Below are 24,844 nucleotides of genomic sequence, written 5' to 3' on the forward strand. Positions count from 1 at the left end.
AGTGTCTTTTAAAAAAGAAGGCTCGTGTCTGAGGTTTGGCATGCAGGTCTATGGCTACGCTGGGAAACAGCTCCCAGGCAAGAGGAAACTTGCATTAGGAAAGGGATTTTATTTAACATGGAAGTGTAAAGCCTAAGGTTGCATCTTTCTGTTTATTTTCTTCCCTGACAATTTCATTTTTCAATCTGGGGGGTTTGTATTAACTAAACCTTTTGTTTATTTTTATCCAGTCAGGTTTCTGGTGTGCAAACTGTGTGGAGAACGCATCCCAAAAGAAGCGGTGTCAGGGTGGCTGGTTTGGGGGAAGGAGTGACGAAGGAGAGAGGAAAAGTCCAAGTGGCCGGTACTTACGAACTCTGGAAGGATGGATCTAGGGAGACTCGGGACTGCACGGGCTGCAGGTATCACCCTGCAAAGAGTAACTAGCCTGGCAGAAGCTAGGGTGAGATCTTTTGCTTGTGGGAAGGCTTCCAATGTGAGGGACCTGAACCAACACTGCATAGCATAAAGGCACCTATGGTTACCAGACAGGCAGTGAGGGAACTCCTCACTGGTCTGAGTGATCCCCTAAATGTCACAGCTCCCTACACAAGCCACAGCTACAAGAAATCTACTGATTCCTGGCTTATCCGACTGCTGCCTGAGGGACCCTGTATGAATGATATGAAAGGACACCAACTGGAGAGAGGAGAGCTGGTCGAGAATTTTTGATCAAATGTTTCTGTAGGAAAATACCAATTCCTTGAAATAAACTCTTTGTGCAAACGTATCGGTTCTAATGAAACTTTAGTTGGGAAGGTTTCTCGGGTCTGAAAACGAGAGCGCAAGAGACAGACGGGAACACTGCACCTCAGAATAGCCAACTGCCTAGTGGTTGGAACACTCTCCTTGGATGTGAGAAACCCAGGCTCAAGCCCCAGCTCCAAATCTTCCCCCTCCGCAAAAGGGTTCAAAAAGGTCTGTGGGGGGGACACGAACAGTTTTTGAAACCTACATTTTTCATGAAAAGGCATCCTTGTTATCCCAGCCAGCCCTCGCCAAAAGCACGGTGACTCCTGACCTACACTCTTCCACTACCACCAAGTCACCTTGGTTTTCTGCTTTAACAAAAAACAGTGCACCTCACACACTCCCACACCAATTCTCAGCGTACATTCTGAAAACACGTAACCTGATAACTTTGCAATATCATGTAAAGCCTCCCTCCTCCTTTGCTTTGGTGCAGAGATCTGGCCTGCTATTGCCTGTAAACACCAACCACAATAATGGGGCTATCCAGGTTATTATAATTATTGAAACCGGCAGGAATCACTGTAGGGAATAAGCCAAAAGACTGAGCCGGAGAGGGAGCTCCTTGCTACTCCAGTTCCATGCTGCCTTAAGAGGGAAAAGAAGGCTCATTGAAACGAGTGCTCCCAATTACCCAAATTCTTGCCTTTATCAGAATAATTCTGAGAGTTTGATATAAAAGGGATAGAGAAGAGGGGAGGGATAGCTCAGAGGTTTGAGCATTGGCCTGCTAAACTCAGGGTTGTGAGCTCAATCCTTAAGGGGGCCATTTAAGGATCTGAGGCAAAAATCTGTCTGGGGATTGGTCTCCCTTTGAGCAGGGGTTGGACTAGATGACCTCCTGAGGTCCCTTCCAACCCTGATATTCTATGATCCCTGGTTTTGGCAGTCACAGTTAATCTGTTGCCATCCTCTGCCAGCATGAGAAGACAATGATCTAAGGTGCGAACTTTAAGACTAAAACACACAGGATGGCATGAAGCTTCCAGCTGGCCTTTCACAGATTTGCTATGAATTCAAGCGTGCCTTTTTTTTTTTTTTTTTCAAAGGCACAGTAGTTTTAATCCGTTTTAATTATATGGAAATATAATGGCAACAAGAAAGTCTCCTGCTCCGTTTTTCAACTGTATTTAAGAGCTATCTAAAGCAGATCATTTGGATACAGTTACAGTTGGATTACACAGCAAGAAACCCCAGCCCGGCTGCAGTACATCACTTCAGCTGCAGCGTTGACTTATTGTTCTCTCAGTGCCTAGAGCGATTTTGTTTTGAAGAGCACAGAACGCTGTGTTCTGAATGTGGCTGGCACATGAACCTGATGTGCTGACTGCAATTTGTACTCCTATTAAAACAGAAAAAAGGCTGTAACAAAAGCTGGCATGCACAAATTCTACTGCAGGCTGTGTTTTAGGAAGTGGGACTGTGAATTATGCCCTATAACTCAAGCTAATAACATTGCCTTTGAAAATCCAACCCAGAGATGTCAGTTCTGGTAAATGCACATTTTCTTCCAGTCTAATCATAGCAGCGATGTCAGGTTCCTTTGTACTAGTTTCTGAGTTAATACTGGGGTTTTTACTAGAACTCAATGGAAATATTTGAACAGTGAAAATGTGGCGGCTGTCTGATTGAAAATAGATTATGACAGATCAGTGCTCTTCTTCTGGTTTTGTGCCATCCTAATCCTACTACCTGGTCTGATCCTACTGCCTTGTGCCAGACATGGAGACTAGATCGGAGCACACAGAGACAGACAGACACACACACGCAACCAAAACACTGTTTTTAAGTGGCTGTCAGGTCTGAAATGTGCCCCTATCCTTGAAGCACATTTAAGGAAACCCAGGCCCTAGTTAGATCAGAATGAAACTGAGGGCCACATTGGTAACCTGCTCTGAATCAAACTGCTGGTACAGCACAACTTTGGGGAACAGGATTAGTAAAGAGTTCTTGACCTCTGCCTTGCACAGGCTGCATGTGTTGTACAAAACTGCCTCAGAGGGCATTAATCTCCACTATCCTGACTATGCTTGTGTCCAAATTAATGCAATAAGCTAAGAAGAAAACGTACCTTTTAAATCATTAAAAAAAAATTAAAGGAGGATTTAGAATCATGTGCCATGAGAAAGGCCCCCTACTAACGACCACTCTGAGGGAGTCTTTAAAGAACTGCTATATCAGGATGTTTTCAATCAAGATTGTACATATTTCCAAAGGATCTGCTCTAGGGATTATTTTGGGAAGTCCTATGGTCTGTGCTATGCAGGATGTCAGACTAGATCATCACTATGGTTCCTTCTGGCCCTAGGATCTATGCTTAAGGAAGAGCCAAATCGCTGATTGATTTGTCAGAAAGAGGAAAAAATGTCAATTTCACTACACAGTGATTAAAAACAAAAATTGTGCTCTAAATGAGAACAGGGCGTTGTTCTATTTGTTACTTTGTGGCGTAACAAAGATAATTGTGTGTCTGGTTACAAACTTTCTGAGCACACAAAAGCATAATGGGTTTTGATGTTTAAATGAAACCAAAAAAATAAGTAATAAAAAAGCATGCAGCAGTTAGAACTATTAAACTGGTATCTACTTTGATTTTTTTTTTTTAAACTTGGCCTTTAGGTGCAATAAAGCAAGCTTAAAACTTTACACAAAGCTTGTCTCAGTGCACATAACCACAACCCAAAACATTTCATAGGCAGAGTGAAATTAGCAGGGCCCAAAGGAGTTCTCTCTAAAATCAGTCCCACTAAAGGACTAGACACTTAGATTAACAGGCTTAACAAGCTGAATGTGATAATTTGGATCAATTTCTCCCCTCTCAAAAAGGTTCAGAAACTCCTACTGTACAGAAGCTCTGATATAGGGAGAAGGGTGACCAGCTAGTCCTACATGTACAATTTGGCCATTCAAATGGCCAAGACTTCCATAACTGCTGTTTCTCTCTCATTCTATGGTTCAATTGTTCTCTTTAAGCTTGGAAAGAGTGCTATAAGAAATCTGAATGGGATTTCAGCTCACTATTTTGGGGCCAAATTAGGACTTCAGTTAAGCGCATAGAACAGTACTGACTCCAGAAGACCCTACTCATTAATCTCTGCCCTCCAGTTAGTAGCCATCCAAAGTTAGCAGTAGTATTCTGGTCACAGGGAGAAGGAAAGAAAAAACTTAATTGTATTATGGATGCAACCCAAACATTGTATAGGACCATGAAAATAGGAAGCTGCCTAGTTTAGACCAAGACATGCATGCACGTAACAATTAATAAATATTGGACTCAAGTAAAAGCTATAGTAGCTAAATTGAGGCTGAGATTTTAATCACATATACACAAGGAAATCCAGAGTTTGGATATACAAAGCAGCCTACACACTGTCCCCTACTGCATTGCAGCGCCTTTCAGACTGCAACATGAGAACGGAAAATCTTCCAAAAAAAACTAATGAATAAAGGAAGACAACAAAGGAGACAGAACTCTCATACCGTACATGCTAATTTTCTTCCAAGTTTCCACATCAAGCTAAGGAGAACTGGTTGCACAATTTAGTATTGGTTTGTTTATCAAAGCCCGACGGGGGCCTTTGACAGAATGCAGGACCAGGGTGACTCAGAGAGAAGAGATGGAGTTATGCCTCAGTGGCCTTTTCATCATCACCTACCTGCTGCCTTGGTTTAAAGCTTTCCATTAAACCCTTATGAGCCAGTGTCTCTGGATTGGCCAAGGAAGGAAGAATTGTGTTAACATATGAAATGCTGACACTCACAGGCTGAGAGTTAACTGCCTCTCTCTTCTACTTCCTCCCTCCCCCCTCCACATCCCCATCTTCACGTAAAACCACACAAACCATGGCCAGTGTCCTCTACGTGTACACATTGTGTGCTACTGGACAAACGGCACACTCCAGTCTTTGAGCCAGAACATGTGCTTGAGGAACTCAATTCTAGCACAGCTGCAGAGTCTGACCTAGTCAGACAGAAAGACAGTACAAAATACAGACTGGCAACCCGATGATGGATGAGCCTCCCAGCACTCCTCAGAAACAACCCCGTCAACCTGCTTCATCGCCAGAGATGGCTACAGTGCTGCAAATCCTCTGGAATGCTATTACACAGGCTCATCTCACCAACATATTTGCACTCGGCTGCTAAGGTGCGTTTAGTTACTCCTGCAGCTAAGCTGGTACTCACTTTCTACGGTGGCTCCTTCGTTTGGGTTGGAGTATCCCTCCCCTTTTCGTTTGATTCTCCGGATGATTCCTCCATCCTCAAATAAATCCTCCCCTTTGAAATCAAGAAGCTCGATCTAAAAATAAATAAAAAGGTAGCCTAAGCAACTGTTGATCCTAGATGTGGAAAACCAACCAATCCAATTCTGCTGACACTGGAAGAAGCCCATGAAAGCCAGCTCTAAGCTAGGTAACAGGTCCAATGAATTAAAAACTGGAACGTGCGTAATACCCGAAAAGCAGCACAAAGAAAGAATAAAACTAGAGTTTACTAATCCTGTAAGGGTGTAATTCAAACAGTGATGTGAGATTCTGTGAAAACTGCCCTAAAAGGCACAGACCATAAGAATGTAAGAACAGCCACAGTGGGTCAGACCAATGGTCCATCTATCCCAATATTCTGTCTTCTGACAGTGCCAATGCCAGATGCTTCGACAGAATGAACAGAACATGGCAATTATCAAGAGATCCATCCAATTGTCCAGTCCCAGCTGCTGGCAGTTAGAGGTTTAGGGATACCCAGAGCATGGGATTGCATCCCTGAGCATCTTGGCTAACAGTCATTGATGGATATGTCCTCTATGGCTAATCTAATTATTTTTTTGGATCCAGTTATATTTCTGGCCTTCACAACATCCACTGGCAAAGAGTTCCACAGGCTGACTATGCACTGTGTGAAGAAGTACTTCCTTATGTGTTTTAAATCTGCTGCCTATTAATTTAATTGGGTGACCACTGGCTCTTGCATTCTGCACAGAGCTAAATAATACTTCCCTATTCACTTTCTTGACACCATTCATGAGTTTATGGGCCTCTTATCACAACTTCCCCCCTTAGTCATCTCTTTTCTAAGCAAACAAGTTCCAGTCTTTTTAATCTCTCCTCATATGGAAGCTGTTCCCTTCCCCTAATCGTTCTGTCGCCCTTCTCGGTCTCTGTCGACCAGACATAGCACCACTAAGAAAGAGGCCATTAAGCCTGTTGACAATGAAAACAGGCACACTGAGGCCAATGGCTCTCCAAGGCAATCCATTGCAGCCAGAGCTGGGACAATCTGTGCCTTAATTAACTAAAGATGCTTTACTTCTGTTGGGTTTTGCAAGGTTTTGCCAAATGAACACATACACACTGTGCTCAGTTTGGCTGACCAACAGCTGCTCCATGCCAACTTTCATGTTGATTTAGCTCACTGACATTAATGGATTTTTATGACATGAAACCATTTTTGACCTGCCCTCCCCCAATTTTACAGATGTGTGCACACGCAGCAGAGAATTAACAGAATCTGTGTGCTATGTGTGTCACTGTTTTCCATATGGTTCCAAGACAAGAGTTCTTTTCTGGGCTTGGTAGCTTCAGATCCTGTTTGGACACTGCTTCTCCAGTTTAGACATACATTTCTGAGACAGCATGGGCATGAATAGCTGAAGGTGGGGGGAAAAAAAAAAAACCAATTCAAGAAGCCAACTGCTTTGTTGAATTGTTTTTTTAACAGCATGCCCCAAGAGAGGGAGTTTCCATACCAACACTCTTACACATACTTGCCTCGAAAAAGAGGGTTGCATTGGAAGGGATTTTCGGGATACTGCCGGCAGAGCCATACGCATATTCTGGTTTACATAGCAAGTGGCAGATCTCCCCTTTCTTCATGGTGGCAACCCCAATGTCCCATGCCTTGATTACCTGGCCTAAGAGAAGGACATGCTTCAATACGAGAGAATGATTTATAACACAAACGTGCCAAAAACAAGTTTTAGACACAGTCCGTTTTCTTTTTTCAAATGCTCTGCTAAATCTGGGCATGTACGGTCTTTACTTGTGGTCATGAAACCAATACAATAAGAGTCACAACAGCTACACAACTCAGCTACTACGAGGACTCCATCAGATCCACCTGTCATCATTATCTAGGGATACTCTAAAGCGTACGTCGGAAAGTAGCGCAGGGAAATTTGCTGCCATCCCCTCCACATTAGTAGAGAACTTCACCCCAACACAGAGAGGCTGCATAGCACTGTGTTATTTAGGTGCTAGAATAGGGCTGTGGAGGGGATATGCTCAGAGTGGCTACAAAGGGGTGTGCTGACACCCCCTGGGAGCAGAGGGTAGCTCCCCACAAGCTTGCATGAAAAGCCCTACAGCAGAATTCTAGGAGGGAAGGACTATTGCACTAAGCTATTCTTCTGGCTTAATATCCCAAATTCTATAGTCAGAGTTACAAAAACTTGACAATCCATGAGTCTGGTCCATGTTCTCCAGTCCACTTTCTACAGAAGCATTTTGGAGCTGTAAACCATGTACAGGAGCAAATGTTTCCATTCTGTAAGCTTAAAGGGCCATGACGGGGAATGCAATTTTAGTATATAGAGGCCCTTAGTAAATGGTGGTCCTTCATTCAAAAAAATAAAATCATTAAAAGCCATGTGCTCCAAAACAATTCCTTTTTGTTCTCGACCTGCCCCGTAGCAAACAGAGGGTAGAATTTCATTTATCTAAGTGTAACTCCATTTGTTGCTCACGAAGGGGTAATAGGAATGCCAAAACCAAATTGCCTGGAAGATCTGCTGACACCTCATAAGAGCTTTGAAAAGCAAGTATTCTAATTAGAAATCACTCCTTTATATTTTTAATTCGCTATAGCTCCACTCTCCCCCCTTCCCGCGTTTAGTGAGATCTGCCTGACAATAGGAACTTTAAAACTTTATGAGAGTTCCTCAGTCATTATTCAAGCTGGGGAATATAAAGGTTACCACTGGCTGCAAAAGATACAAATAGGCAGGTATTCAGTTCAAATCCTGTCACACTCAATGTGAAGCACACTTAAAAAACACATTTTGCAAGTGGCTATAACTCTGTGGACAGCAGGAATGGGTAAAGCAGCATACACAATTAGAGGGAAAGGAAATATCTATTTCCGTTGTGACTTGATTTTGAGCATCCACAGACAGATTCTCAGGGGTGCTGAGCACAAGCATCAACCATTGACTTAATGTAAACTGCTGGATATTAGACACCTACTGTCAGATTTCCAGAGGCACCCAAAATCAGGAAACATTTGAAAATTTGGGCCTAATAAAATATGATCTCAATACCCCAGGGGTCCTGAACAGACACAAAGTGACTGAATACCCAGAGCCACATTTACTCAGCGACAGAACCAGGATTACAACCTAAAATTTCCTTATTCCCAGTCTTGTGTTCATTCCACTTAATCATGCGCTCTCTCTAACAAAAGAATGGTGTATCAACAAACTGACATTATCCAGAGAAAATGCACTATGGAGCCCTGAGACTGCATTTCCATTTCACTCCTTACCTTTTCCCAGACTGAAAATAAATGGCTCATTCCTATCACGGCTGGAATCAAATTTTTTTCCATTGGCCAGCTTTCCTTTATAGTGGACGTAAACCTTGTCTCCAATCATAGGGGACTTATCCTCATGACCTGGCCTCTTCACGATCTAGGAGAGAGAAGGACAACTAGGATGAAGATGGTAGGAGTCCATTTCAACAAACAGGCAGGCTTCAATTGACTGAGTCCAATGGTTCCTCTACTTTAGGCAAGTGTCTTGGTTCTAGACACACCCGTGCAGCTAAGTGTTGGCAGCACAGCTCCTCTCTCCAACAACTCCAAACTCCCATAACATATTCTTAATAAGGTGGTGCTGGCGCGCACACCAACTTCATCCTAGCTGTGGTTCCCGCAACGCAATAAAACCCACCCACCACACAGTTCCTTGCGCAGTCGCAATCCCAGAGAACAAGCCCAAAGAGTGTTGCATACCAGCCAGCAGGTCCAAAGTTGGTGGCACTGCAACACTGTCTTGTTTTTAAGTTTAAGTAGTATCACTGACACAGTGTTTTAAGTAAAATTGCTGAACTTTCCCAGGCACTTTTTTTTATGCCATGTTTGAACCCAGAGCATGTTTTTATAGCCGTTTCCATGGAGATCTAGGGATGCTGATTCAGCCTCCCAATGGCCATGGCTATTCAAGCTATCTTCTGCCATAACCAGATCTCTAGATCAATCCTGTCTTCCAACTCACAATGGCAGAAATCTAAAGAGGTAATGATTTAAGTAGCCTTTTTATTAATTTGTTCCCTCAAAATAAAAATCAATAAATAGCATTAGTTGTTTCCATCACATATACGGAGATTTTTACAGGCCTCAATAGAGAGAGCTGTAGAGGCTTTACAGTTATACAACGATGTGTTTAAGTATCATATTTAGAAATCTAGTTAGTAAAATAATATCTACTTGCTGCCAATGTAATGCCACGTCTATAGGGGTAAAATCATTCCATTCACTTTTGGTCAAAATGCTTTTATGCTACTGTTTGGAGCAGGTAGTTCTTAAGCTAAAAGGAGCAGGGAGTGTGCGCAGAGGAGATACCACTGGGGAAATAGTTATATTCCACCAATAGGATGAAGCATTTGAAAATATACGGTGGAACAATTCTGAATTTGCCTCCTGTAGAAAAAGGGGAAATTAGATCTAGGGAAAAGCCTATGAGTACTTCATGGATGTACTACTAAAGATCTGATTAGACATACACTAGCAGTGAAATTCACAGCGAAGGCTGATATCTGTACTGCAGCTGTGATCTCCATGCCATTTAAGTCTTCCTATTTTTGTAAAGGGAATTGGACAATGAAATCCCCTAGACAACTTTGAAAAGCTCAGCTTTATTGTGCTAGAAGCTGTAAGACAACCCATGTCACTAACATTCAGACAGTTTATGTGTATGTGCTCTAGATTCACTGAAGTAGGAGAGTAGCTATTGAAATGTGCCACTAGCTTTGGCAATGACCTCACCTTCAGAACCCCTCGATCTTGATTCGGTGTGATGTCCTCTCCTTGTTCAGCAAGAGCTGCTGTCTGGACCTCTCCTTCATTCTTTGTGGCCTCGTCAGTTGTCATTGTCTTCTTTCATAAGCACAGACGCTGTCAAAACACACACAATACACCGTGCTCAGTGCCAATTTGTATTTTCAGAGGTCTACGCTCCTCTAAGGTGTCCAGTGCTAGAGCACAAGCCCAGAGAGGTATGAAACACTTTAGAAAAGTGATGGAGGAAACTTAACTACAAAGTTCTCCCATTTGACCTTTGCAGGAAAGAAAATCTATTAGCATAAAACTGATCTACATATACAAAGTGGAACATCCCTTTCTATGGAAGACACGAGCCACAAATTGTTAAAAAAGAAAATTTGTAAAACACAGAATCTACCTTGTATACACAAATAGGACTAGACCAATCTGATCTCCCATTGCACTGTTAGTGACTGGGAACAACTTTTTTTTAAACAGTCAATGAAAGCCAGATTTCTCCATGCAAGGCTTCCTCTGAATAGCCGATATGACTTCACCACCACTGCAGTCTACATAGTAGGATTCCAGGAGTGTCACTCGGAAGCCTAAAATGTCTGTTGAGTCAGTCTGAAGTGATGAAACAGCTACAAGCATGGTGGAGAGCTCTTTTTGTTTAGAAGATCACCAGGTTCAATCAGCAGTAGGGGGTGGGCTGTTCCCGTCCAATTTAAGTTTGCAGCCATTTTTGGCTTTTAATAAATACAAGTTACGCCCGTGTGACAAGCATGAGTTTTCAGCTACTAACAGTCTTGTTAATTTTTTGAGGATCTGTTTAGCAATACAGATCAGCAATAACCTCACACAGTCACTCAATTACATGGAGTCACGGTGAGGTGTAAAGTTATCCTGATTTCACATCCTTATGTTCTGTCATTGTCAATCAATCACTGCCATGTTTTGAGGCAACAGTATAACATCACAAATCAGCGTATCATACCACGGAACGCCCTCAGATGAGTCTTGCCAATGGCCCTGGAAGGTTTAACACCAGGGACCCACAGCAAGAGCATGCTAGATAATCAACTGCTATGATGGGATAAAAAGACGGTCTCAGGCAGATGAACTCCAGAAAATTCTGAGTTTGAAAGATTCCCACCGATTTGCTGAAATGGAACCCAAGCAGAGCAGAAAACCAGGACAGAGACCTGAGCACCAGAACTGTGAGCCCCAAGTGTCCCATTCCAGTTAGCTAACAGACAGCTGTGTTCTGCATCCCTAGATTGCAAGAGTAGCACATTACAGTAGAAGCTTAGCAGAGAGGTGACAAAGGCATGGATGACAGTCTCAGCCTCCTGACCAACCATAACAGACAGGCACAAGCGCTACCCCCTTCAGAGATACACTAGCCATTTCTTCTGGGATCTTAGAGAGGAACCCATTTTAGAAAAACATACAGAAAGTTCAACTTGGACCAGCCCAGTGTCCTCGTGACCACAAAGCTTCCAAACACAAGGTGATCAGCACGCGTGTGAAGTTTAGTGATAAAGATGCCAAGTAACATTGAAAACTCCTTCATTCCCTAAAAGGTAGACATTTCTGTTTACAAGGTATGGAAAACCATACATGCGCAAACTCCCCCTCATCCATCAACCAAAAAAGCCCGATCACTGAGGAGCTGTTTCAGGGCCCACAAGCTGAGAAAGTTATTTAGAAAACTAACCTTTTTGTGCATTGTACTGCAAATTACTTTAGGCCCACAGTACATGTCAACCGTTTCCCATAGAGGATTATTTACTGTGTCTTTGGAAAATCAAAACCAAAAGCTATTTTTAAAAGCAGCAGTCCCACCCCAGATTCCTTGTTGTTTCTTCTTGCTCACCCTCCTGATCCATCTCATTTTTTGAAAAAAAATTGAGATCTATATCCAAAATATGCTCAGCACTGTACAGACGTGCCGGGAAGTATAATTCCTGCTCCAGTGAGCTGACATCCTGAAATCTCTGCATGCTTGTTGCCTTTTAAGATCCACTGCTCCCCCTTTTTGTCCTGTCAATGTCTTTCCTTGTTCCCTGTGTTGCAGACACACGCAGTAAAACAAGTCTCAAGACACTTGGTATTTTTATTTAAACCCAAATTCCTGGAATCCTCTGCTTACATAAAAAGCTCAGCTTTTTTTTAGAATAGCGTTTTACCCACATGGCTGCAGAGGAAAGCTTGACAACATGACCTGAGTGTGCCGTTGGGTACATCTGCACTGCACCTGGGAGGTGTGATTCCCAACACATGTCGACAGGTGGTGGACTCTCCATCCTTAGAGGTTTTTAAGGCCTGGCATGACAAAGCCCTGGCTGGGATGATTTAGTTGAGGATTGGTCCTGCTGTGAGCAGGGGGTTGGACTAGATGACCTCCTGAGGTCTCTTCCAACCCTAATCTTCTATGATTCTATGGCAGAGTCACACTAGCTTAGCTTGAGCTAGTGTGCTGAAATAGCAGTGTTGATGCTACAGAATGGATGGCGGCCTGGGCTAGCCACCCAAGCTTGGATGTAGGGGGTTGGGCAGGCTTGTTCTCAGATGGCTATCCTGAGCCGCTGCCCAGAACACAACGACCACACTGGTATTTTCAGTGTGCTAAGTCAAGCTAAGCTAGTGCAAGTCTGAGTACCTGGGCTGAGAAACACATCCCCAGCTGTGCAGAGGCAGGTTCAAAAGCCAAGAGTCAAATAAAAAGAACCCCATGTTTTTTGTTTTGGTTTCAAAACCCATGATTCGTTAAGCCAATCACACAATTTCGGGGGTACTGACTCATGATTTTTGAACACCGAGGGCTGGCAATATTGCCTTCCTTCCCCTCAATCTGGTATCTCGTCTCACCACATGTTATTCTTTTTGCCCCATTCCTCTTCCCACTTCCACTTCCTTCATTTGTCTCTTCCACGTTCCTCCACTTTCCACTGCTCATGGACTACAGGCCTCAGAGAGAGACTAACGTAAGTTTGTCTTTTAAATACATAGCTCAGATGGGGAGAGCAGAGAAGAGACGCACAGGGCCCAATGTGCCTGGTAAACTGGATTTTCTGCTGGAGTGCTAGGGCCATTGCTGCAAACAATTCTTGTTTAAAAAGATATATGATATGGCCATTACCTGAGAAAACACACTACTCGGGGTGGGGAGAGTAGAGGGGGAGGAGTGTTCAAAAATCTTGAATCAGACCCTGCCAAAAATATTATATATCATAAGGGTTTTTTAACATAACAAGTGTGGGGCTCTTTATGAGCCTTTAGGGTGTATTTGAAGATTTTTCGTGGTTCTCACTGTGACAAAAAAGGGCTAAAATCTTGCCCTTGCTGAAGAAAGAAAGACGAGTTTCTCACACATGTGCAGAACCCCTTGGGCTGGAGCTTTAAGAAAAACACCAAGTCTCGCAAGCTGCATGAGACAGTAATGACAGTGAGTTGGCAACAAGGTCAGAAGGATGGAGGATAGAATTTGTGTAATTACAGACAGCCCTGCGACAACACCAGGCTCTTCTGGACTCATTGCGCAACCGGCTGAGGTTTTGACAATAAGGCAATTTTCTCCATCAAGGACACATATTTTACAATACCCCCCGATGAGAAAGGAATTGCCTGACGTTTTAAAAATATTTCCTGGCAATTACCTTAAAATCATTTTTCTATTTTGGTAGCTGCACTGCCGTGCAATGTTTAAAACAAGGTTACTCACCTTTGTAACTGTTGTTCTTCGAGATGTGTTGCTCATATCCATTCCAGGTAGGTGTGTGCGCGCCGCGTGCACAGCCGTCGGAGAAACTTTTACCCTAGCAACAACTCAGCGGGTCGGGCTGGGCGCCCTGGAGTGGTGCACCAGGCGCCCGCATAAATACCCCAGCGACCCGCCGACCCTTCACGTTCGCTTCTTGCCGGCTACTCCGACAGTGGGAAAGGAGGGTGGGTGTGGAATGGATAATGAGCAACACATCTCGAAGAACACAAGTTACAAAGGTGAAGTAACCTTGTTTCTTGCTTCGAGTGATTGGCTCATCATCCATTCCAGGTAGGTGATTCCCCACCGCTTAACCTAGGTGGAGGGGTCGGAGTGAGACTGGCAGCCTGGAGTAAACCACACTCAAAGGCTGCGTCGTCTGCGAGACTGTTGTATCCCAACGCAATAGTGGAGGCGAAAGTATGGACCGATGACCAGGTCGGCAGCACGGCAAATCTCTTGGATGGGACGTGGCGCCAGGAAGGACCGCTGAGGAAGCTTGCGCCTGCGTGGAATTGCTGTAAGGCTCCCGAGGGAAATAGAGCTAGCGCGTAGCACGTGCGAATACAGGCCGTGCCAAGAGGAAATCCTCTGGAGGAGACGGTCGACCTTTCATCGCTAGCAACCCAGCCACAAAGAGCTGCGGAGATTCCGGAAGGGTTGGTCCTTTCCACATAGAAGCTAGCGCTCTGCGCACTATCCAAACGGTGTGAAGCTGCTGTTCCAATGCCGAGAAGCATGAGGCATTCGGAAGAAAATGGGGAGAGATTCCGGCTAGTATGGAAGGCAGACACCACCTAAGGGAGGAATGCCGGATGAAGGTGCAGTTGTACCTTGTATTATGGAAGACGTGTAATGGAGGGTCCCACAGTGAGGGGCTCTGAATCTCCGAGACCCTGCGTGCTGAGGTGATTGGCCACGCAAGAACACATCTTCCATGAAGGTAGAGAAGGAAACCAAGTCGCCAAGCGCTCAAAGGGCGGTAACATAAGTCTGTTTAGACCCAAGTTCAGGTCGCCAAGAGGGGGGGGTGACGAAGCGGGGGATAAGTACGCCCAGGCCCTTTTGAAGCGAGAGACACTGGGTGAGAAAACACCCGAGTAACCACCCTTCCCGGATGGAGGTGATATCGCGCCAAGGTGCACCTTAATGGAGGAAGTCGCCAGGCGCTCCTGCTTAAGGTGCCAGAGGTAGTCGAGGATTGTCGGGATTGGACGCCTGTAAGGGAAGAAGCATCGTGTGATCGGCCCAGGCCGTGAAGCGCGTCCATTTGGCACATCGTCGGCGGGTGGAAGGCTTCCCTGCTACTAAGAAGGATGCGCTGCACGAATTGGAACAGCGCAACTCGTCAGCATTCAGCCATGCAGGAGCCACGCCGTGAGGTGGAGGGATCGCAGGTCTGGGTGACGAAGTCTCCGTGGTCCTGTGTGAGCAGGTCTGGGACACAAGGGAGGGGAATCGGAGCGGCTACCGACAGATCCAGGAGCGTGGTGTACCAGGGTTGCCTGGGCCACGCAGCGCGATCAAGATAGATGTGCACTGTTCCTGCGGAGCTTGAGCAGGACCCTGTGCACCAAGGGAACGGAGGGAAGGCATAAAGCAGGCGGTGGTTCACGGCAGGAGGAACGCGTCTGTCAGCGATCGGGGGGAGAGGTCCTGGAATGAGCAGAACTCCTGGCACTTCCTGTTCGAGTGGAGGCGAAGAGGTCTACGAGGGGAACCCCCACCTCTGGAAGACGGAGTAAATGATGTCCGGCCAGATCGACCACTCGTGGCAGAGGAAGGACCTGCTCAGCCGATCCGCCACGGTGTTCCGGACTCCTGGGAGGAAGGATGCCACCAGGTCCACCTGGAGGGCTATGCAGAAGTCCCACAGTTGAATAGCCTCCAGACACAGGGGAGACGAGCGGGTCCCTCCCTGCTTGTTGATGTAGTACATGGCCGTTGTGTTGTCCGTAAAGACGAGACACAACGGCCATGAAGGTGCTGTTGGAATGTCTGGCAGGCTAGACGAACGGCTCTCAGCTCTCGGACGTTTGATATGGAGGTTGAGCTCGTCGGCTGACCAATGGCCTGGGTCTGCAAGCGACCTAGATGGGCTCCCCAGCCGAGGATGACGCGTCCGTCGTAAGGGTTAGTGACGGTTGCTGCGGATGAAATGGCATCCCCGCACAAACCAGAGACGGGTCCAACTACCAGTCGAGGGAGCGGTAGGGGACCTGGAGGGATCGTGAGCAGCACGTCCATGGAGTCCCTGCACGGGCGGAAGACCGAGTGGAGCCACGTCTGAAAGGGCCGCATGTGGAGCCTGGCGTACTGGTGACATAAGTGCATGCAGCCATATGTCCCAGAAGAGCGAGGCAGGTGCGAACTGAGGTTAGATGACCGGCTTGCAAGCGCCGTATGAGTGAAGCGATCGCCAGGAAGCGGGCTTGCGGTAAGTAGGCTCTGGCGAGGGAGGAGTCCAGGGTCGCTCCTATGAAGTCCAGTCTCTGTGTTGGAATGAGAGTGGACTTTCTCCGCATTGAGGAGGAGGCCCAAGTGGCCGAAGAGGTCCGTGATCACGGAAACGTGATGACTGACTTGGGCTTTGCGAGGCGCCTTTGATGAGCCAGTCATCCAGATACGGGTAGACATGTATCTGTTGCCTGCGAAGGTGGGCGGCGACGACTGCCATGCATTTTGTAAAGACCCTGGGGCCGTAGACAGGCCAAAGGGGAGGACAGCGAATTGAAAGTGGTGTTGGTTGATTGTGAACCGAAGGTACTTCCTGTGCAGGGGAAGATCGCTATGTGGAAGTACGGCGTCCTTCATGTCGAGGGCGGCGTACCAGTCTCCAGGATCCAGGACGGGATAATAGTTCCCAGGGAAACCATGCGGAACTTCAACTTGCGTAGCCACTTGTTGAGTCCCCGCAAGTCGAGAATCGGTCGGAGGCTCCCTTGGACTTGGGGATGAGGAAATAGCGGGAGTAAAATCCCTTCCCCTCTCGGGTAGCGGAACTTCCTCTATGGCTCCTGCGGTGAGGAGAGATTGCACCTCGTGCCAGAGGATTTGCTCGTGAGAGGGGTCCCTGAAGAGGGACCGGAAGGGGGGTGGAAGGCGGGGATGAAGCAAACTGGAGGTGGTATCCTTGCTTCACGTGCGTAGCACCCACTGGTCGGAAGTAAGATGTGACCACGCCGGAAGGAAGTAGGAGAGGCGGTTGGAAAAAGGGGGGAAAGGATCCTGAACTGAGTCTGGTAGACCGTCCCTGGGCGTACCTTCAAAAATTGCCCTTGGGCCCGGGTGGGGCCTTAGAGGGACCTTGAGACTGCCCCGCATGGGGGCGAGACTGGCGCCTTCGCCCACCCCGGCCTCGCCGTCTGTTGAAGTCCTGCCGGTTTTCGAGGCGGAAAGTACGGGCGGCGGGGTGGGGCCTAAAGGGCCTACGTTGGGTCACGGGCGTGTGCATCCCGAGGGACCTCATGATCACCCTGTTGTCTTTTAGGCTTTGCAGCCGAGGGTCCGTTTGTCCGAGAACAACCCCGGCCCTCAAAAGTAAGTCTTGTAGGGTGTACTGCAGTTCCGGTGGCAGGTTGGAGGCCTGGAGCCAGGAGATTCGCCTCATTGTGATACCCGAGGCTACAGTCCTGGCAGCCGAATCGGCCGCGTCAAGGGAAGCTTGGAGGGAGGTCCTGCAACCTTTTTGCTTCCTCCACAAAAGCTGCGAACTCCTGGCGCGAGTCCGGGGTAGCAACTCAGTAAAGCGGCCAACCTCCGTCCAGGGTTAAAGTTGTAGCGGCTCAACAGAGCCTGCTGGTTGGCCACTCGGAGCTGCAAGGCACCTGCCGAGTACAACCTTACGGCCTAGCAGGTCCATCCGTCTAGCCTCTTTGGATTTCGGAGCAGGCGCCTGTTGGCCGTGGCGCGTTCCCTGTCATTGACAGATTGTACGACTAAAGAGGAGGGAGGAGGGTGGACGTACAAGTGTTCGTACCCCCGGGAGGGTACCATGTACCTCCTCTCCACACCCTTTAGCCGTTGGTGGAATCGAGGCTGGAGTCTGCCACAGGGTATCAGTAGCAGCCTGGATGGTCCTGATAAATGGCAGGGCCACACGCGTCGGGGTGTCAGCGCCAGGATCTGACCACCGGGTCGTCCACCTCCGGCACTTCCTCTACGGGAGGTTTATGTTGAGAGCTACCTGGCGAAGAAGGTCCTGGTGGGCTCTCAAATCTATTGGCGGCGGCCCGAGAAGAGGAGACCCTGCCACGGCCTCATCCGGGAAGAGGAGGAGGATATCCCGGGAACGAGTGGGTCCTGAATGGCACTGTGCTCCTGTGGCCGTTCCTGCTCGAGATGCTCCGGGGAGAGTCTGGAGGATGGATGACATGGTCCTCTGACTCTGCCGGAGGAGGGCGGGACACGGTGGCTTCCGGCGCCCTGCGCTCCGAAGGAAAGTTGTAGGGGCCGGGACAGGGAGCACCCTGGGCTTGATGGTATGCCCAGGGTGTCCAAAAGGCCATTGCTGCTGTCCTGCATCCGGGGGACGTGCATCTTGAAACAGTCCCGCGGCCATGTCAGTATCTCGGTCCCCGGCTATAGTAACTACCGGCCTTGCGAGGAGGCCAACTCCTGACCGGCCGGCCACGGAGGAGCTGCAAAACGTGGGCACCGAAGTGCCAATAGATCGAGCAGCTCTGGGTCTTGGGGACTGGTGCCGGTATGGGTATCGGTACCGCGAGCCCGACCTGGGGACCTGCGACCAGCTCTGTGCCGGGAGGTCGACCGGGACCTCGAGCCCTTATGGCGAGATCGGCTCCGTGAACGACGGTCCTGTAGCGGTGCCGGGAGCTCGACCGGTGCCGTGAATAGTGGGACGGGGAGCGAGAGATGGACCGGTGTCGTGGTGAGCGGTGCCGCGACGGTGAGCAGTGCCGCGACGGCGAGCGGTGCGAGGTGAAGCGGTGCCGCGATGCCGAGCTGTGACGGGAGCAGGAGCGACGCCCGAGATGTGGAGGCAATGGGGAGCGGACCTCGAGCGGCGGCCATCCGGAGCGGTGACAGAGGGCGGCTGTGGTACGAGCGGCTTGCCTCTGGAGAGAGTCGCACAGACCAGCGGTGCCGAGGGCACGGGCAGTGCCGGGTCCGTCAGGGCAATGAGGTCTCTTGCAGCTGAAAAAGTCTCCGGCGTCGAAGGCAAGGTTAGCTCGACCACGGCCGTGCCGGGGAGCTTCCAGCGCCGGACTCGACAAGCCCTTGTGGGGCTGGAGTCAACGGGACCGGTTTAGGCGGCGCCGCAACAGGGCCGGTGCCGGGCGGTCTGCCTTGGTTACAGTCTCTGCCTGCGGTGCAAAAGTAGAGGAGCCCGTCCGAGGCTTAGCCGACTTCGACCTCGGAGAGAGGGAGCGGTGTGGGGTTTCCTTCGGCGTCGGCTGCGCCCGGTGCCGAGGAGCCTTCGCGGTGCTAACCATGCTCGGTGCCGAGGGGGCGGCGTCACTCACTTGCTGGCTAGTACTTCGGTGCCGGGCGAGGGAGCTAATGCCGCTTCCATAAGGAGCTGCCGGAGTCTAGCGTCCCGCTCCTTCTTCGTGCGCAGCTTAAATGCCTTGCAAATGGGGCACTTAGAAGATAAGTGCGATTCCCCAAGGCACTTAAGACAGGAGTTGTGGGGATCTCCTGTCGGCATTGGCCTATTGCAGGCGAAACAACTAAGCCAAATCACTAAACAGACGTACCCCTCTCCCCTCCCGCCCCACCCCTATACACTCTTTGATTTCAAACTTGTCATAACAGACAGAGGTGCATAATTCTATTTTAGTTTGTTTAAGTGTAACAGGAAGAACGAGCGGCATTAGCTAGGGGGAACACAATGCGCGGAGAGTCCAGCGTTAAACTGCACCTCCACCTGTTTTTCCAACGACGACAACAGCTGGTAAGAAGGAATGCCAGGAGTGGCCGGGATCGGCTGGTGGGATTTATGCGGCGCCATGGTGTTGAGGCGCCACGTTCAGGGGGCTTGGGCGCCCAGACGAAAACCCGCTGACAACGCTCGGTTGCTAGGGTAATAGAGAAGTTTTCTCCGACGGCTGTCTTAGTCGTCGCGAGTATATCTTGCACGACGGCCACGCACACATTCTACCTACCTGGAATGGATATGAGCAATCACTCGAAGAAGAATCAAGGAAACGCATGACATAGAACTAAAAAGCAATTGCGTTTAGACATAAAACAGATCTATTAAACTAGTTACAACTGTGAAACTTTCCCACTGCCTTTGAGGTTGAGGCTAATAGAAACCAGTGGGAGAAATCATTCATTCAGGGATTTATAAACAGAAAACGGATTTTTCAAGTTTAAGTAGAGAAATCATTCGGTAAGGACACATCCACCTTTAAAGGTGAACATGACTTTGAACTCATGCTAACAGGGGAAACTGACTAGAGACAGTGTTGTTAAATACATGAGATAAACAAAACAGAAAAGTAAAAAACATGTTGTGTTTAGTTAATTTCCTGTTACCTGTAGGTTTCGCAGGCTGCAACAGGGGAAAGAAAAATAACAACTTTTAAATGTCATAAAACCAGAAACCTCAGCAGAGGGACTTAGTGGCAAATATAATTGCAAAATTATCTAAAATTTTTAAAAAACTGGATTGCATTTTAGATTGACAGTGTTCCTTGAGAGCTCTCTTTCCCAGTGATATTTATCTTTATATTATGTATTTTTTAAAATTATAAACATTTTGTGCACTATACATTCAAAGAAGCAGTTAGGGCAAAGCCACTTCTGTATATCTCATTTTTTGTTTTAATTGAGAAGGGCTTTTTTTTTTCCCCTTGGGACATCCACCCTAAGGTTTATTCGGTATTTAAGAGCTCATCTGTAGCTATGGATATTAATCCAAACAACAACAAAAAAGCTACCAACCAAACCCTACTGCATCCCAAAAAAGGGGTACTTACCCCAGCCAACACGCAGGTAGCCTTTTTCTCTCTCCATACAGCTTCTATAAACACTTCTACTGCACTCATGTCCAAGGATTTCAAAGGTCTCTACAAATATTACAAAGCCTCAGAATTCCCCAAAGCAGCCGTTACACATTGTCCTGTTTTATTGGTGTGGATGATGAGGTACAGAAAGATTTACAAGACTTGCCAAATGTTACATAAGTGAGCCAACGGCAGAGCCAGGAACAGAAACCCAAAGTCCCAACTCGCAGGTCTGCGCTCTAAACTACTGGACAATTTTTCCATGTGCCCACAAGTTAATGCTGTGTTCTCCCACAGTTCCAACAAGCACCTATCACAACAGAATAAGCACTTCCTTATTGCCTACATAATGCCAATGGTCAGGCAGTTCCCATCACCAAAACCAATTAACCAGGGGCAGAAGAATTTGAATGGAGATCATTTACTAAATCAATCCCGAATACCAGCCTCTACCACCAGGCCAGCCTAATGTCAAGAATGATCAACTGTCTAGTGCAGAAAACATGGCCAAAGGACTCCAGCAGTTGCTGACTGTCTGCCGAGAACTGGTTGGTCAACAGATGCTGGCTCTCTTTATTTCCAGTTGCTCAATCACATTAAGAGACTATTAAAAACACATTCAGTACATCCTTAGTATTACTTTTTTATGTAACCAATTACTGTCGTCACCACAGGGATGTTACACAATTGTGAATGGGAGGGGAGCTGGTCTGCGTCACAGCAAGCGAAAGGGAAGGTGCTCACAAGATTCTTTATTAAAATGTGGCCCATGTTATGAGAGAGCCTGAGAACCCTTGTCTAGTGAAATTACCTTTAGCTATAAAAGAGGGTGTGCTTTGGTCAGGCTTATCTGCAGTTTATAGCAGCCCTTCCAGAGACACAAACGTAGCCAGTCTAGCTGGCTACAATCCACGTTTTCCATTAATTTGAAACAAGCAATGGTAGAAAAATCTGCCACTCACTGAGCATTTAACTAAGTCTTCTGGCAGAGAGAAATAGACTCTTGCAAAGAGTCTTGTAAATGGGCTTTTAGATGTCAAAGCTGACATTTTTCTTTGCGGGACCACGTATATTCTGGCCAAAAGACGGGAATTAATTATTTAAGACAAAAGGAACTGGCATTTCTGACAGACTCACATCCTAACCAGGTCCTGTTCTACCACCACTTTGACTATATAGGACTAGGATATCGTTAGGTTTAACGTTAGACTGTCAAAAAGTATTCCCGGAGGGTCCTAAAAATTAAAGCCAAGTGGAAAGATAAATTACTTGGCAGCTTCTAGATGGTCTGTACACCTAGATGTTATGCTACTTGATGTACCACACATCCTGATATGCCATTAATTTAATGTTGATATGTGGGGGGGGGGGAGCAGGAGACACAACAGGTGCAAAGGAAGGGATAATCAAATCACATCAATGTAGATATCTCCCTCCTGAATAGGCACCGATCCACTGAAGTGCATACCTATTAAGCAATCATTTATGCACATTTCACTTTAAGAGCATATTTAAGGATCACTGAAGTCATGGGAACTCATGCACACGTTCAAAGTCAAACATATTCTCAATTGGAGAAAAGAAGTTTAGATGTTATGTGATAGAGCAGGGAATGAAACCCATCGCTATATCTAGCGACAATAGTAAAGGGTTGTTTTATTTAATATGGGGCAGTATTGCAGAATCTGATACCTTTAATTCTGAAACGCTGCCTAAGATAGAGGAACACAAACATGCGGAAAAAAAACCCACATTCTAACTTAATGTTTTTAAATGGGTGAGACCAAATGTTTTGATTCAGTTTTTAACCGCCAGATTCTATTGTGTCTTTTTCCTTCTCCATGGCCCACCAAATCAGCTGGTTAACAAATTGTTTAGGAAATTGCTTCCTGTGGTGAATACAAAAAGCTGTTAACCTTTACTTTGTACAGCCATTGCAAGGGGGCACAAAGCTGCTTAGGAATTCAAGAAAAGGGGAGGAGGGGTTACTTGTTTTTAGCTATTTACCATTGCAAAGATTATCTGACAATTTAACATGGTGGCATAATCTGTAATGTAGGAACAACTACAAATAAGTTTTTAAAAAAAAACAAGAAAAAAATTGAGGTCTTAACATACCCTTCAAGTGTGATTGTATAAACCAAGTTAATTGAATATGAAACCGTAAGGATCTGCCTAACTCAACAAAACAAGGCTGTCCCTTCCACCCCTGAATCAACACATTGCCCCTGTACTACCATGTACTGAATGTTAAGCAGGAACACACAGTAATACCCAGTTCACAATGGGTCTAGTCAAAAAGGACCCAGTACAGACTGCAGACCTCATATTTAACACCGCTAAATAATTGTGAATTCTGGAGTTGATCAAAAGCAGAACTTGTTTCTGCATCTTTTATACTTGCAAATCTGTTGTTTCCCCAAACACAGTCCAGCACATTAGTGTGAGCAGTGGAAAACATTGGCTTTCATTTAACATTTTCAACTCCGCAGACTGAGAATGATGGTAATCAATGCACCCAGGCAAACGAAGCATGCCACAACATGCACAGATTACAAGCCTGTGCCCATGTGCCTAGAATCCAGAATATTTAGTCACCCCTATGAAATGCTTTTCTTATCCAGATTTTGAAACAGCCATATGTACAGAAGTGAATTCCGGCTCTTGTTTTAGAAAAATGTTGTGCAATCATTACAAGCACGATAAAAAGACAATGTTCAGCTGTGAAGCAACTTTCTGGAATGTTCTCTACATCTATGTTCTGTGTTGCCGACATATCTTTTAAAAATTCCTCTGTACTTTGGTGATTTTTCAGACTGTCTAAAGCCACTGCCAGACATGTGGCATCACATATGTTGTCATGGAAAAAAATGGCAGTCTGTAAAATATAGTGGAACCTTCTTAAAGTTGAAGTTGTTTTTCTTCAAACCACCCCTCAGCCACCACCCAAGTGTTTACTATCAAGTGGAATTTTACTACAAGCCATTTGCACTACATAGGTGTTGCTAACATCCAGTGTACAGAAAAGTATGCAAAGCAGAGAACAGGATGCAGCTGTATAATCTACCTCATGGAAACAGACAGATATTACACATACTAGAATTTCAACAAAATAAGCACTACATCAGTCCTGATTCACACTTCCTAGAAATCAACATGCCAGACTCTTTCAAGCTCCAAACGGACACTGGACTTTGTAAATCTCCGCTGGACGTTTGTATGAACGAAAAAATAAAGGACTTTGTGTTAAAAGAAATAAAGGAATAAAATGTCTAGCCCTAAAACCACAAATCAATCAAAAAACATTTCACCCTAACACAATTTACTAGTTGGAATTGTCTGAAATAATAATGATCTTCCTTTACAGGAGGGAAACTGCCAATAGACACGACAGAAATTTATGACAGCAAACAGCCAACTGCTATATAAAAATAAATTCATGGGATTCTTAATCCTAAACCATAATTTACTTAAAAGAAGAATAAGTAAACAGAGGACATAGTTTTAAACCATGAACCTAACCTAAGCTGTTAAGGGGGGAAGGGGGAATATCATTTGGTAGCCTTTTTAAAAATTGATTTCAGTAAGTAAGGAATCCGTAAAGCCCATGTTTATTGTATTATGAGCCATTTTATTTGTAAACCGAATGAAAGCCACATCACATGCGCCCGCGCGCACACACACTCCCCACAAAAAGAAAAAACTATTTCAAAAACAAACAAAACAACACATGGGTATGTAGAAAACCAGCTTCCATTCAAAGCCAGGTGTAAGTTCAGAATTCCATGTGCTAAGAGGGTGTTACAGAACCTAATTCAAACGCTCATCCAAACAGACTGTAACGCTTGCCTTTACAGAATTACAAGAACAACATTTTAAGAATGCAGAGCTCCTGACGTTTATTTCCCATAGGCTAAAGAAAAAAGTTTTATTTGCTACTTCTGTGCAGTATTATTAAACAAGAGACACCATAACCCTTAAAAAAGGGCACAATTTTGTCAAACATTTTCAACTATTACAAATCACTGAAGATTACTGTAACTGAGAAAAAAAAGAGGAATATCTATATTCTTCTTCTTCTTTGTACTCTTAGCAGTTTTGTATAGTTATTTTCACTCTTTCCTCTGCATAGACAATTTTGCTTCCAACAACAAACCAAGTCCTTCACACAGCAACATGGGAGACAAACACATTTTAAACATAAAACATTTTTAAAATAGAAAAGTTAGTCTGAGAAACCACAACAATAAAATAAAGTAAACTGATAGAGAGTGTCCCG

General features: G+C 46.1%; 1 protein-coding gene across 1 annotated transcript in view; it reads right to left on the reverse strand.

Moving 5' to 3' along the window:
* The window catches only part of FKBP5 (FKBP prolyl isomerase 5), a 56,725-nt gene that overhangs the window by 17,383 nt on the left and 14,498 nt on the right, over positions 1 to 24,844 (reverse strand). Inside the window, exons 2-5 of the mRNA XM_075064940.1 lie at positions 9,829 to 9,957; positions 8,329 to 8,473; positions 6,558 to 6,700; positions 4,975 to 5,089 (exon numbers count right to left, since the gene is read on the reverse strand). Of these exons, the coding sequence (XP_074921041.1) occupies positions 4,975 to 5,089; positions 6,558 to 6,700; positions 8,329 to 8,473; positions 9,829 to 9,933 (508 nt within the window). The 5' untranslated portion in view covers positions 9,934 to 9,957. The remainder of the gene's footprint in view (positions 1 to 4,974; positions 5,090 to 6,557; positions 6,701 to 8,328; positions 8,474 to 9,828; positions 9,958 to 24,844) is intronic.

The sequence above is a fragment of the Chelonoidis abingdonii genome, chromosome 4 (assembly GCF_003597395.2).
Source record: "Chelonoidis abingdonii isolate Lonesome George chromosome 4, CheloAbing_2.0, whole genome shotgun sequence".
In the NCBI taxonomy this organism is placed as follows: domain Eukaryota; kingdom Metazoa; phylum Chordata; order Testudines; family Testudinidae; genus Chelonoidis; species Chelonoidis abingdonii.